The sequence below is a fragment of the Galeopterus variegatus genome, unplaced genomic scaffold (genome assembly GCF_000696425.1).
Source record: "Galeopterus variegatus unplaced genomic scaffold, G_variegatus-3.0.2 Scaffold1322, whole genome shotgun sequence".
NCBI lineage: Eukaryota > Metazoa > Chordata > Mammalia > Dermoptera > Cynocephalidae > Galeopterus > Galeopterus variegatus.
Window position 1 is genome coordinate 117778 of NW_007727433.1, and position 13905 is coordinate 131682.

General features: G+C 53.8%; 1 protein-coding gene across 1 annotated transcript in view; it reads left to right on the forward strand.

The window, feature by feature from the left end:
• The window catches only part of CCDC57 (coiled-coil domain containing 57), a 119117-nt gene that overhangs the window by 37433 nt on the left and 67779 nt on the right, over positions 1-13905 (forward strand). Inside the window, exons 12-14 of the mRNA XM_008576304.1 lie at positions 2482-2601; positions 6911-7111; positions 13537-13750. Of these exons, the coding sequence (XP_008574526.1) occupies positions 2482-2601; positions 6911-7111; positions 13537-13750 (535 nt within the window). The remainder of the gene's footprint in view (positions 1-2481; positions 2602-6910; positions 7112-13536; positions 13751-13905) is intronic.

Below are 13905 nucleotides of genomic sequence, written 5' to 3' on the forward strand. Positions count from 1 at the left end.
TGCGATCCCGTTGCCGGTCCCGGTCCGGTACAGGCGCGACACTGAGGGTTGCGATCCGCTGCCGGTCACGAAAAAAATACAAAAAGGAAAAAAAAAAAACTTGCATTTTGCCATGGCTTGAGGGTGTATCGTATTGCTTGTTGGGTTACTTTTACGATGGCTGCCTTAAGGTCTTTGTCACATAGTCCCAACGTGTGTGTCACCTTGGTGTTGCCATTTGTCATTCTAGTTGAGATTTCCCTGCTTGTTAGCATGGCGAGTCATTTTTCATTGTATCATGGACAATTTGAATGTCGTGTCTTGAAACCCTAGTTCTGATTAAGTTTGTTTTAATTCTCCCTTCTATTTTCTCAGACTGTTACCTTTCCTAGGTTTGTCATGCATATCCTGGCTGCTCTCTCGGGCTGGGGTGGGGGCATCATTCGCTTTCTGAGCCTCTGCAGTGCTCCTCTGCTTTGCCCGCCTGAGCTGCCAAGAAGCCAAATCCTGGGTAGCCTTCGCTCCAGAGTTCGCTTCTCACACAAGGCTCCTGCCCGCTCGTTCCTCCTGGAAGGGGTGCTGCGCTCTGTGCAGAGCAGGAGGCAGGCAGGACGGTGCAGGGCAGTGGGCAGGTGTTTGTCTGGAGGGTGGCAGGTGTCCACAGAAGGGCTGCACCTGTGGGTCTCCCTTTTTCTGGAGCTTTGGCTCCAGAGAGCAGGCTCCTCTTGGACCCTGTTTTCGGTCGGAGCTCCGTGTTGTGCTGCTCCAGCGTCAAAGACAAGGAGTGCACTGTAGGCCCCTCCCGTGTGTCCCTAGGCCCCTCGCCGCTTGGCCTTGCTTTCGTCCCTCTCGGAGTCTTCCTCAGTGGCTTCTGTGTTCGGGCCGGGGCGTCTAGTTGCGGTGAGGGAGAACAGGGGGATCACACGCTCCCTCTCGTCCAGCCAGCCCTGCGGTCCTGGAGTGAGCTCAACATGCCGTGTACAGTCTTCTCTTTATGTGTTGCTGGATTTGTTTTGCTAATATTTTACTGAGAATTACTACATTTGTGTTCTTGAGTGAGACTGGCCTGTAATTGTCCTTTCTCATAATGTTTATGTTCGGTTTTAGAATCAAGATTATTCTGGCCTCAGAAATATGTTGGAAGGTGTTCCCTGTTTTTCTGTTTTCTGAAGATGTATCAGATTTATGTTAATTTTCCATTAAACAGTTGGTGGGATTCAACTTTGAAACCACAAGGGCCTGGTGTTTCCCCTGTGGGAAGGTTTTAAATTGTGAATTCAGTTTTTTCATAGTTATAGGACTATCCAGATTTTCTTTTTTTGTGCATCATTTTCTTCATGTTACATTTTACTAAGAAATTGTCCATTACATCTAAATTTTCAAATTTTGGGGCCAGCCCGGTGGCGCACTTGGTAGAGTGCGGCGCTTGGGAGCGCGGCGGCGCTCCTGCCGAGGGTTCGGATCCCATATAGAGACCGGTCCGCTCACTGGTTGAGCGCGGTGCGGGCGCGACACTGAGGGTTGCAATCCCGTTACTGGTCACGAAAAAAGACAAAAAGGAAAAAAAATAAAAATAAAAATAAAATAAATTTTCAAATTTTTGGCCTCGACTTGCTCATAGTATCCTCCTGTGAGTTTTAAATGTCTGTGGGCTCTAAGGTTAGGACGCTTCCTCCGCACGCGTCACACTGGTCAACTGCTTCTGTGCTCTTTTATTTTTTCTTGCTTAGTCTCACCAGGGATTTATCTTTTCTTTCTTTCTTTTTAAACCTTTTCAGACAATCAAGCGATCGTCTTGTGGCTCCTCTGTGATACATTTTTTTCCATTAATACCTGATAGTAACTTTAGTTCTTCCTTCCTTCTACTTTACTTGGTTTTAATTTGGTCATTCTTGTTCTGACTTCTTGAGATGAATGTTCAGCTCATTAATTTTTTGTTTGTTTGTTTGTTTGGGTTTTTCTTAGCACTGGCCAGTATGGGGGTCCCAATCATTGGCCTTGGTGTTCTGACTCCTCGCTCTGAGCGGCTGCGCCAACCTGCCAGCCCCGAAGCCATTCTTGAAAGAGTGGCCTTAGATGCGCTCCTTAGGTTTGGATAAGCAGTGCCGTTATAATCATTCACTTAAAAATACTCTGTAATGCCCATTGTGATTTCTTCTTTGACCCATATGTTATATGGGCATCTTTTTTCATAATTTCCAAACCAATGGCCCCGTATTTAAACAGAGAGACAAGAGTGTGTGATCTCTATCAGACGCTACATGGTAAGGTTGGGTTTTTTCCTGCAAAGATTCCTGATTTCTTTACATAAGGATTACACTTTATGTCCAGCACATTTCTCATCTTCATACTGACCCAGACCCGGTGACTGCAGTGAACACTGTCTTCATGTTGAAGTCGGCCAGCAGGTGCCGCAGGCCTCCGTGGGGGAGGGCGGAGATGAAGGCGATGTTCATGTCCCCAGAGCCCTCCTTAGTTGTCAGCATTCGAGCCTGACAGAAGTCACTCTTCTCTACAGGAGGATCCGTCCAGGCTGGTCAGGTGTGCGTTGGACTGGCACTCAGGAAGCTCAGAGACAGAGTGCATCTCTTGAACTTGCTGGTGACACGGCTCCGACAGAAGGTGAGGCCGCCGCTGGCACGTGGGGTTGTGCAGGTCTTCCTGCCAGAGAGCCGCGCCTGCGGTGGGCATGCACGTGGGCTCTCAGGCCTGCTGGCCGTGACCTTGAGGGACCTCTCGGTGCCCGTTTCCTCCTGAGGAAGGTGATATTGTGAGGAATAACTGGCTTATCTTGCGTGTGGCCATGGCAGGTGCACAGTAAGAATCTGGTAAACGAGAGAAAAGGCCAAGACAGGGCAGCGTCAGCGGGCAGAGCCCACGGAGCCCAGGCGGGGCCTCAGGGCTTCTGTGACGCCACCTGCCCACTCGGGACATGCCCTGCAAGTCCCAGTCTTGCCAGCACCCCGGCGCCCGGAGCAGCCAGCACTCAGTTCTGTGACCCGCGTGTCCGTCAGCTGCACTGTGACTCGTGCCCTAGTGAGCGCTGGCCTCCACAGTCTCCTCAGCTTGTGCCTCTCTGGGGGTCAAGTTGTAATCGTACTAGGGGGACGTGACAGCTGCACGAATTCTAGCAAAATCCTGTCCTATTATGCATGTGGCTAGGGTCATACCCAGGTTTGATTCTACAAATTTGTATCTTTTTTTTACTTTAAAAAAAATTTTGGTAAAATATACATAAGAATGTTTACCATTTTAACCATTTTTAATTGTGGCGTTTATTGGCATTAATACATTTACATTCCTGTGTAAACATTACCTTTATGTATTTTCAGAATTTTTTATCCACTCCAGATAGGACTCTGTACCCATAAAGCAGTGACTCTCCATTTCCCCCATCCCAGCCACTGGTGGCCGCCGTCCCACCCTGTCTCTGTGAATTTGCCTATTCTAGTGTCCTCATGTAGATGGAATCACAGTATGTGGCCTTTGGTGACTGGCTGCTTTCACTCAGCATCATGTTCTCAAGACCCATCCGCGCCGTAGCACGTGTCAGAACCTCGTTCCTTTTCTGGCCAAATGACATTCCGTTGTATGGACAGGCCACACTTTCTGTGTCCGTTCGTGCCCCAACAGGCATTTGGGTTGTTCCCACTTTGGGACTATTGTGAATAATGCTGCTGTGATCATTCCTGTACAAGTTTCTGCGTGGACGTGTGCTCTCAGTTCTTCTGGGTGTGTGCCTAGCAGTAGAATTGCTGGTCAGATGCTGATTCTACATTTAATTCTTTGAGGGACCACCAAACTGTTCTCCAAAGCGGCGGCACCATTTTACACCCCACCAGCTGTGCACGAAAGTTCTGGTTTCTCTACCTCCTTGTCGGGCCTTAAAAACTAACGCCGCCTTAAGTGACATTACAAGCAGCGCCATTATGGGCCCACAAGGGCGTATTAACGTGGCAGCCTAAGACAGCGCGGGGAGGAAGTAGGGTGGGAGTGTCTGCGGGAACCTTGCCTTAGCCCTTATTGGCCACGGGGAGGAAGTAGGGTGGGGGTGTCTGTGGGAAGCTTGCCTTAGCCCTTATTGGCCAAATACGCGCTTCCGCGCTCGTGAACACTGCGTGGTTGCAATAGCTAGGCATTGAGACAGGATGCATGCTCTCGTAACCTTTAAGCTGATTGGAGGATGCAAAGAATCTCCCCTCCCCATCTGCCTTTAAAAGCAAGTGCTTGTGTGATAATAAACTGCGTTTGAGTGTCCTTTAACAGGCTGGTTGGGGCCGGTGGCTGTGCTCACCTCTCTTCACGGCTCTCTTCCCCCGTCTCCTTCCAAAGGGGACTGAAGGGAAAGAGGAATCCGGGCCATTCGCTCGCCCACCAAAAGGAACGAGGCTAGGGCCGTTCGGGTCTGCCGGCGGCGGACCTCACTGACACTAGCTGTGTTGTGTCTTTTTGATTCTAGTCATCTCAGCAAGTGCAAAGTGTGATCTCACTGTGGTTTTGATTTGTATTTTCCTGCTGGCAGATGATGTCAAGCATCTTTCCATGGGCTTCTTGGCCATTTGTATATCTTCTCTGAGAAATGTTTATGTAAGTCCTTTCCCATTTTTAATTGGGTTATTTGTCTTTTTATTGTTGAATTGTAAGAGCTCTTTTTATAGTCCAGATACGAGTCCCTTATCAGATGCATGATTTGCTAAACTTCTCTCCCATTCTGTGGTTCGTCTTTTTACTTTCTCGATGGCGTCTTTTGAAGCACAAACATCCTTCGTTTTGGCCAAGTCCAGCTTATCTATTTTTTTCTTGTTGCTTGTGCTTTTGGGTCATACTGTCCTGTTGCTTTCTGTACGCGTGTTTCTTATGAGGCAACATAAAGAGGAATTTTCATGTCCTTTTAAGTCCATAAACACATAATCACACTTTCCCTGTGGACTGTGACCCCTCTCTACAGCAGAACATCCCTCTGGAAACACAGGAATTGTTCTGAGCTTTCCATCTACCACAGGGAGCAGGCAGTGCTCTAGAAATCGGACGCCTAGTTTGTTTATTTATTCTGGCCCTCCAGGAGACTTCTGTTTTATTTGTTTGCTTACTTAATGCCAAATAAAATTTGTATGTAATTATGTTGTGAGGTGGTGTTATGAAGAATGTCTACATTGTGGAACGACTAAATCAGGCTAATTGACATATGCTTACTTCACATACTTACCTGTTTTTGTGTTGTCTGAGGCCTTATTGTGACTGGAAGTGCGTCTTTCCCATTCCTATTTATGGGATTAACCGTGCACCTACACATGAGGGGAAGGGAGGACTCCAGACCTACGAGGCTTCAGCGTTGCCATTTCCCAGTTCCAGCTTGCTTTTGGAATCACACACACACATGTGCATGCACACACGTGTACATATGCACACGCATGCACAGGGGCACCTACACGCTGCAAACAAGAAACAGACGTTTAAATAAAAGCTTTTCATTTTACCTTGGTAATCAAAGATGATTTGATTATCCTGGAGAAAAGTTCTCCAAGTGTTGTTTTTTTTTATTTAACATTGTTTACATTTGTGTATGTGACAAATTAAAAATAAATTATTCATAAGGAACTCACTGTAGGAGTTCTTGGAGTAGGAAAAGTAATACTTTATCTTCCTGAGAGTCGAATGGGGACGTTACAGGGTGTGGAGAGGGCACGTGTCTCTCCTTTCTGCCTGTTCCTGTCTCTCCTTGCATCAGCAAACACTGAGAGAAGCAGTTGAAGGAAGAGGCTGGCTCGGCAGCTCTGGGGGCCACACGAGACCCCAGGGTAGGAATCTCATGGCCAACCTGCAGCCACCGAAGTTGTTCCTGTGGCCTGTGACCTGCCTTTCCGAGCATTCTGTCCTCCTCTGCCTCCCATCTGCTCCCAGCTCACCCCTGCCTTTGGACGGCCTCAGCCCACAGCCTCTCCGGCCCTCCCACCCACCTCCCCATTGCTGCTCCTTTGATTAATGGAAGAGAAAAATCCACACCTCCCACTGCTTACTTGCAATTTTCTAGAGACGTTTGTTTTGTTACATAAAAATTATCGGAGGCCACTGTTTTGGACTAAGCTCCCACACTAGGCCCCAAAAGACCAAACTAAAAATAAAAAATGGAGTCACCCCTGCTAAGCTCCATATCACCAAACCCAAACTAAGTTGATGTCTGACCTTCCAAGAAATCAGGAGAGTGAGACAGCAGCCAGTTTCCAAACAGGCCAGTTGAAATCCTCAATCAGCATGATTGCGAAGTTCCCTCTGCCTTAATCCTTACACAAAAAGATGTCCTCAAGTAACCTGATGTTAAATAATCAGTTATTTTCCTATTGTTCTGTCTTCCTGTCCCCGTCTTATAAGAAAAAAGTAACTCTGAAAAGTAACTGATGTGTTCTCTGTTCTTGTTTCCACCTTCCTCGGCTCTTCTGTCTGTAAAGCCAACCTCTTCTGCTCGGCTCATCGAACATCGTATTTTATGGAATGGCACGTTTCCCGATTCTAGAATTGCATGAAAGCCAGTTGCAATCTTTAAACTAAGTTTGACGTAAATTTGTCCTTTGACAGATCCTACCTGGGACCAGGGCTTAGGAAGAGGGGGTGAGGCCCTGTGCCTCCGTGCAAACACTTCCACGCACGGACTCTGCCCAGCTAGCCTTGGGTCCAGAGCGTGGGCTCTTGGCGGTAGCTTTCCACATCCCCACTGTGCAGGGCACAGGGGGAGCTGCCTGTTGCCAGCCAGCATGGCCAGAGGGCAGCGGTGGCGATGGTGGGGCGCACGTGTGCAGGTGATCAGTCTGGCCAGAAGGGAGATTGAGACGCTGGGCCTCCTCGCCTTCCCGCACTCCCGCATCCTGACTTTTCTTGTGCTTCTGGCCCTTCCTGCCGCCCGGTCGCTAATGCTGCTTCTGAAACGGCCTTGCAGGTGCTGCAGAAACCCCTGGAGCTGGGCTCCATCCAGTGTGAGCTTCCCCATGAGGTGGACCAGGTGCATCTGGAAGTTTTGGAGCTGTGGAAGCAGGTGGCTGAGCTTGGGACGTATCTTGGGACAGCCCGGCCGGAAGGAGGGGAGCCTTCAAGCAAGAAGCAGCCGCACACCATGGGCACCACAGCCCTCAGGACAGAGGTGGGTGCCCTGTGCAGGGAGGCCACTGGCTCCTCCTGCCGCTGGCCTGTCCCTGCTCCTGCTATGGAAGCACCTGCTAGATCGAGCACCCCCCACCTCATTGAAGCTTAGTCTCCACCTGTGACTCTTGAGGGTGGGAATCCTATTATGGTCATTGAACGGTGGGGCCTTGACGAGGTGATCAGATTGTAGGACTGTGCATAGTGAATGAGTTAATAAGGGTGGTCGGGGCGTGGTTCTGAGGGCTTTAAAAGGAGAGTGCATGAGGAGGTCAGTCTCTCTCTCTCTGCTCTGCCATTTTCTGCCATGTGAACCCCCTGCATTGCTGTAAAGCCACCACCAAAGAAGACTCAGCAGATGTGTTCCCTGGAGTGTGGACTTCCCAGCCTCTGAAACTGCACGCAGTAAATTTCATTTCCTTACAAAGTACCCAGTTCTAGGTATTTTGTCATGAGCAACAGAAGGGGACTAACACACCATCCCTGCTGGCGCTCTGCTGCACCCCGGGCCTGCGCGGGAGCTCTGGTGGGAGCCGCAGCAACGTCTGCTCCCAGAAGGCAGCCCTGCCTCCGCCCCTCTCATCCCCTGCGTGCTCCCGTCCTGAGCTGGCTCTCACTCCCGGTCCTTTGCTGCTGATGGGTGCAGCCCCACCCTCGGTCTTCCTCTTGAGTTGAACACGACTTACATTGGAAACTCGCACAGCGAGGAGGGCTGTCGTGCTCCCTGGAAAACGAGCCCCTTGCTGAAAGGGCATCTGCAGGCAGCGGCCCTGCCCTGCCTCACGCCACGTGGGGAGCAGGGCCACGTGGCACTCACTGCAGAGTCCATAGCTGCTGCGGTGCTCTGGACTGCTCCAGGCATGGCTCGCCCATCCTGGTCCTGGTCAGGCCCTCAGCACCGACTGCCCACCTAGGTCTGTGACTGCATTTGAGCCAAGGTTCCAGCCACGGAAAGGACTCTGGGTGCTGATCTGCACCTCCATGTAGATGACACAGGCCCCTTCTTCCCTGAGGCCGTGACAGAAAGGTTGCAACGGACGGACTGCCTGGCCTCGCCTGATGTGCTCCTGAGTCTGTCAGTGACCTGCAGTGACCCTTGGTGATTTGCAGTGACCGTGGTTACCTTTTGTTACCTTCAGTGATCTGCAGTGATCTCCATGACTTGTGATTACCAGTGATGACCTGTGGTGACTTATCAATCAGCAAACCTTTTTAGGGCCAGTAAAATGACGTCTGGGAGGCACTGGGCGTTCTCTGGCAGGAGCAGTGAGAAGATGGAGACAGTGCATGTACCCTCGCAGCGCTGAGCTTTGGGAGCAGGTACCCGGGGCATGGGCGAGCCGGGGGCCTGATGCCAGGGGGCTGCAGATAGGAACACACTGAAGAAGATGCGATTCGTGGCTTTCTCAGGCTCGAGCAAACCGAGGAGGAGGCTGAGTTCACCTCTGTGTGGCAGAAAGATGAAGGGCTACTGAGGGAGAAGACGTGGCGGGGCAGGCACGGGAGCCTGAGGTCCCGCTGTGCTCGGCCACTGGGCACCAGCAGTGCTGAGCTGGCCGGTGTAACGCTGAGCTGCCTCTGTGCCTGTGGGTAGGTGGCTGCTGTCCCCTCTCCGGCCTCCGCAGTCCTGCCACTGCAGGGTTAGCTTCTAGCCCAGCTGGGCCGTGCCGCAGGCGGGGCAAGCACACACATAGCCCCCACTATCCTTGCAGGTGCTGTCTGGCAGTCGGGGCCTGGGGTGCTCTTGTTAGCAGCCCTTGTGTAATTCACTGTCTTCCCACTTGTTTAGAGTGAAGGGCATAGAAATTATGCAAATAAGCAGAATTTAAAATCAAGCTATGAGATTTCATGGCAGACAGACCCGAAGCCAAGCATGGGAGCATGGGTGGGCAGCTCTCCAAGCCTCCGTGTCCACACCTGACTGCCCAGTGGTCAGGCAGTCTTGCTCCTTCTAGTCCTGAGCATCCCGTGACCTCGGTGAGGTCTGAGGTCACTCCCTGGGTGGCCAGTCCCTGCACCCAGACAAGGTCCACCAAAGCTACTGCCATTGTCAGACAGCATGCCTGACCCCTGCAGGCAAGGGTGCTGGTGCCAGGCTGCTCACCACTGGGAGAGGGAGGCCAGGAAGACGGGGATCCCGGGGATGGGGTGGGGTTGGAGTCCTCAGCATAAATGACATCTGTTTGCTGGCACCGTCCCCTGAAAGGCCTAGAAGCGTCCACCCACGGCAGCAGCGAGTGCTCAGTGCCCAGAGTCTGGTTCCGGAATTCCCTGCTCTACCCAGGAACCAGGGCTCCTTGGGTGACAGAGGATTCCAGCTTGGAAACATGTTGGACGAATATGGGAACCAGCTCAGGGGGTTCCCACTGGCCAGGTCGAGGCCAGTAAGTGATTGTAGTAAAGATTACACTCCACTGAGTTCAACAGGAAGCCACGGTGCATCCTGACACAGACAAACAGATAAATAAGGGAGACGTGAAAGGAGCCGTGGCCACAGACGCTCGTGGAAGCACGCTGGGCTTAGAGGCACAGGTTGACAGAAGACAGCATGTTCGTATGGTCTCCATTCAATACTGGATATCCCCCAATTTACTTCGTAATTTTCAAGGGAAAATAGCCCCGTTTCAGTGGAGTAGCCTGTTGGACACATCACCAGTGCTGGTATAGACCACACCAGGCACCCCCGGGCGGGACAGCACGCTGGGCTTAGAGGCACAGGTTGACAGAAGACAGCATGTTCGTATGGTCTCCATTCAATACTGGATATCCCCCAATTTACTTTGTAATTTTCAAGGGAAAATAGCCCCGTTTCAGTGGGGTAGCCTGTTGGACACATCACCAGTGCTGGTATAGACCACACCAGGCACCCCCGGGCGGGACACACTGAGCACACACTCCTGGGTCCCCGCCAGAAGCGCAGAGCCTGACGCCGAGCACGAGGCAGCTGACACCCCAGCAGAGGGATGTGCTGCAGATGAGCTGGCCCGGACTCCAGCACGTCAGTGTCCCCAAAACACAAACAGAGGCAAGGGAGTGTCCCGGCCAGGAGACCGGAGACCTGGCACAGCCGCCACGTGGGATCCTGGACGCTGGCAGTTGGGGACATTTGCGTGTGGACTGTGGATTAAGTTGTGTGTGCATCCAGGCCCCTTGTTTTCAGGAAGAACAAACAGGTATTCAGATGTGACGTGGTGCAGTGTCTCCAGCTTACTCAAGCAGTTCAGGGAAGCGAGGACATGGCATGGGTGGCTGATGGCAGAGCCTCAGCCGCCTGTCCACATGGGGGTCTGGGGAAGGGGGCATGGCAGCCCCTCGGCCTGTTCTCATAACTTCTCTGTCAGAAGTAGCCCCCCATCTCCTGCCCCAGCCAAGGAGCAAGGAGTCTTTGCCACTGTGGCTTCTGGGGACCAGGCGTGGGTGGCATTGCATTCCCACACTTCTCGTGCTCTGTGACCCCCTAGATAGTCCCCACACAGGCGCCTCCGCAGAGGGAGAGAGTGGTGGACGATAGATGGGGTGCCCTGCACTCCAGGCAGGCCTGGCCTGAGCTGGCCTGTGCAGCCACACCTGGGGCCCGGCCAGCCTTGTCTGCTCCCCTGGCCACACCACCCATGCCAGCTGCACCTGGTCCCCCAAACTCCAAATTCGCTTCCTCCCCCAGCCTTCCTGCCCTGCGCCTAGCCGTGGGGAGCTCGTCCCAGATCCACTGGGGGGCGGTGTTAGCCATTGTCACATCTCCATTGGCTCTGCCTGGAAGCTTTGGAGCCACCACGTGGGAGCCAAGTGGTGCAGCACCCGCCGTGGCTCAGGCCTCCGCCTCCCGGACGACTTCTCTGAGGTCGGTCACTTGTGAATGTCATTAAGACATTCCAGCAAACCAGACTTCCCTTCTTGTTTCCTTACAAATGCCCAGATACACTGAGACATTTTTCCTCCCTCACCAAGGTGCTGGGATCAGCAGCGCAGGTGAGGGGGGCCATCGGGGCCGCCGCTCCTCCTGGGGGTGCCAGGTGGACCCTGAAGCACGCAGTAGTTAAGAAGACACTCCTGAATATGTCTCAGGTTGTAACATCTTTGTTTGGGGGTAAGACTTCGGAGTCATCAAAATAAAACTCAAATAGTTTTACGAAATAAAACTCAACTAGAAACCGAACCCAAGAGTGGTGGAATCCTCAGTCCACATCCCCCGCATCACTGGGTGCACAGTCACGGTGACTAGGACATGAGCCCCCGGAGGCCGTACTCTCGTTCCTGTACAATAAGATCAATGACATGAAGGTCCTGACGGAGCCCTGCAACCTGGCACCAGCATGAAGACTCGGGACAGCGGCAGGCTCCTTGGTCATGACAGGGGCCATCTTTGGGGGAAGAGGTCTGCTTTTTTTTTTTTTTTTTTCCTTTTTGTCTTTTTTCGTGACTGGTAACGGGATCGCAACCCTCAGTGTCGCGCCCACACCACGACCGGCAAAGGGATCGCAACCCTCGGTGTCGTGCCCGCACCGTGCTCAACCAGTGAGCAGACCAGTCTCTATATGGGATCCGAACCCTCGGCGGGAGCTCCGCCGCACTCCCAAGCGCCGCGTTCTACTGAGTGCGCCACCGGGCCGGCCCAAGAGGTCTGCTTTTGAAGAAGAAATTTTCTCCTAATCTCTGAGTGTTCGGAAGTCTGCAAAGTCTCTGTTTTCGGTATTTTTTTTTTTCTTTTTCTTTTTCTTTTTTTTTTTCTCACTTAAAATAACACAAGAGACACAGTATGCTCCTGTAGAGGACCTGGGCCTTTAAGGAGCCGGGCTTGGTATCCCAGCTAGCTGCCCAGGCCTTCTGGGGCGTCACTGTCCCTCACCCCAGAGTTCCCAGTCAGCCCCTTGAGGGTGTGCAGAGCCGCCGACCTCCCTTCCTCCAGGTCAGCCCGGCTTCTCCCAGGCCAGGTGGGGCTTGTGGCCTTGTCCTGGTGAGACTGTGAGCAAGCCACTGCTCCGCACGGCCGGGGATAGGAAGGGGCTGCTCCCAGAGCAGGCAGCGGTCTGCATGCTGGGGAAGTGAGTGGGGATTTGGGGTGCTCAGGCCTGCAGCGAGGCCTCCCTGGGGCTGCCCTGCAACCAGCCCTCCAAGACACGGGCAGACATCCTTTTGCTGTGTCATCTCCATGACCCCCCCTTGGTCCTACACTAACCTGTGACACAAGCCCAGGGGCACCGGAAGGCTGTTGGCAGCGTGGCTCCCACTGAAGAACAGTAACACCCGGAGGGCACGGGCACCTGCCAGCCTGGAAAGGCACACCAGGAAGCCTGCGGGACAGGGTGTGCTGGCCTGTTCCAGGGACTCGGGAGCTGTGCAGCCAGGACGGGGTACAGCATGGCCTCTCCCAGGTGCTGGGAACAGTTGGGCAGAGCAGGGTGTCTGTTCCCGTGTGCCAAGGCCTGGGTGTCACTGGTTTCTCATGTTCCCTTCTGTTGTGACTGTACTCCTGGGAGTGGTGGTGTAGACCATGGCTGTGCTGAGCAAGGACAGCACAGTGCCTCCTGGGGCTCAGATCCAAGGTGTGGCCCAGGCCCGGGATGCAGAAGGGCAGGGAGCAGGGAAGCTCTGCAGACCCCCACATGAGCTTCCCGCTTTCAGCCCCCTTTGCTTTCTTATTTTGTGGCCTTCAGGACGTTGGGAGACCACAGCCAACAGGCAGGTGGAAGGAGTGAGCCAGAGGGGCAGGTGGGGCCCAGGCAGGGTGTGAGGCAGGGAGGACTCTCGAAGAGGGGCCACAGCCAGCACAGGCCCGGGGGCTAGTGCACAGTGAGTGACCACACTGTGGCGGGAGGACTGGGCTAGGCTCCAGCACAGGCCCCCACGCAGCCAGGCGCCCAGCGTGGTGCAGCCCTCCTGGCCCTGGGGGCACTGCTGGAAGTTGATGTGAGGCAGGGAACCAGGCGCAGCCCAGGCCGGGAGCGGGGAGCTGCTGTGCTAATGGCGTCAGTCAGGTCTCTGTTGTCTTCACGCAGGAACCTGGGGGGGGGGGGGGGGGCGTGCTCAGGGGCCTCTGGTCTCACAGGCGAGGACGGATTGGGGTCTGCACCCCCTCCAGGGGCCCAGGCCCAGCAGGAAAGGGCTGAGGAACTGGGCAGAGGGGAACCAAGGCCAGGCCTTGGCCAGGGGATTCGTGGCCTTTGTCCCATTTGTGGAAAAGAAGGGACAGCCTCGTCGTTCATCCTTCCTACAGTTACAGCACCAGGAACAGCGAGCCCTTTGTCTTCCTTGTGGAAGGACGTCACTCCCCATGGTGCAGACTGCCATACCGATTCCGGGAGGGGGCTCGGGTGGCCCCCTGGGCAGGGCGGCCACCACCACCGCGCCCCCATCCCGTTCACCCTGTTTCCCAAGAGAGGGCTGGTTGGTGCGTTGTCTGACGGGGCTGTGTGCCCCGTGGGTTTACAGGGCCTTGCAGACGGAGGACCCGCTCAGACCGAGGACCAGGGGGAGTTCTCCATGCACCTCCGGCCAGGGGCACAGCCCCCACAGGCCTTATCTGTGCACCGACTGCAGAGGAAACTGAAGGAAGCAACCAGAAAAATCCTCAGCCTCCGCCTGGAGAAGGAACAGCTCATTGAGATGGGGAACAGGCTCCGTGCTGAGCGGGGCCACCCCAAAGGTGAGTCCCCAGGAGCCTTGACCTAGGGTATCCCCCCCAGGTGAGGGTGGGGTTCTGGGGTGTGCACTCCATCGTTGAGGGGATGAGGGGGCCATCCAGAAAGCGCTCTTTCCTCTGGCCTGCCCCTTGGGCACAAGATGGGGCAAAGGCTGCTC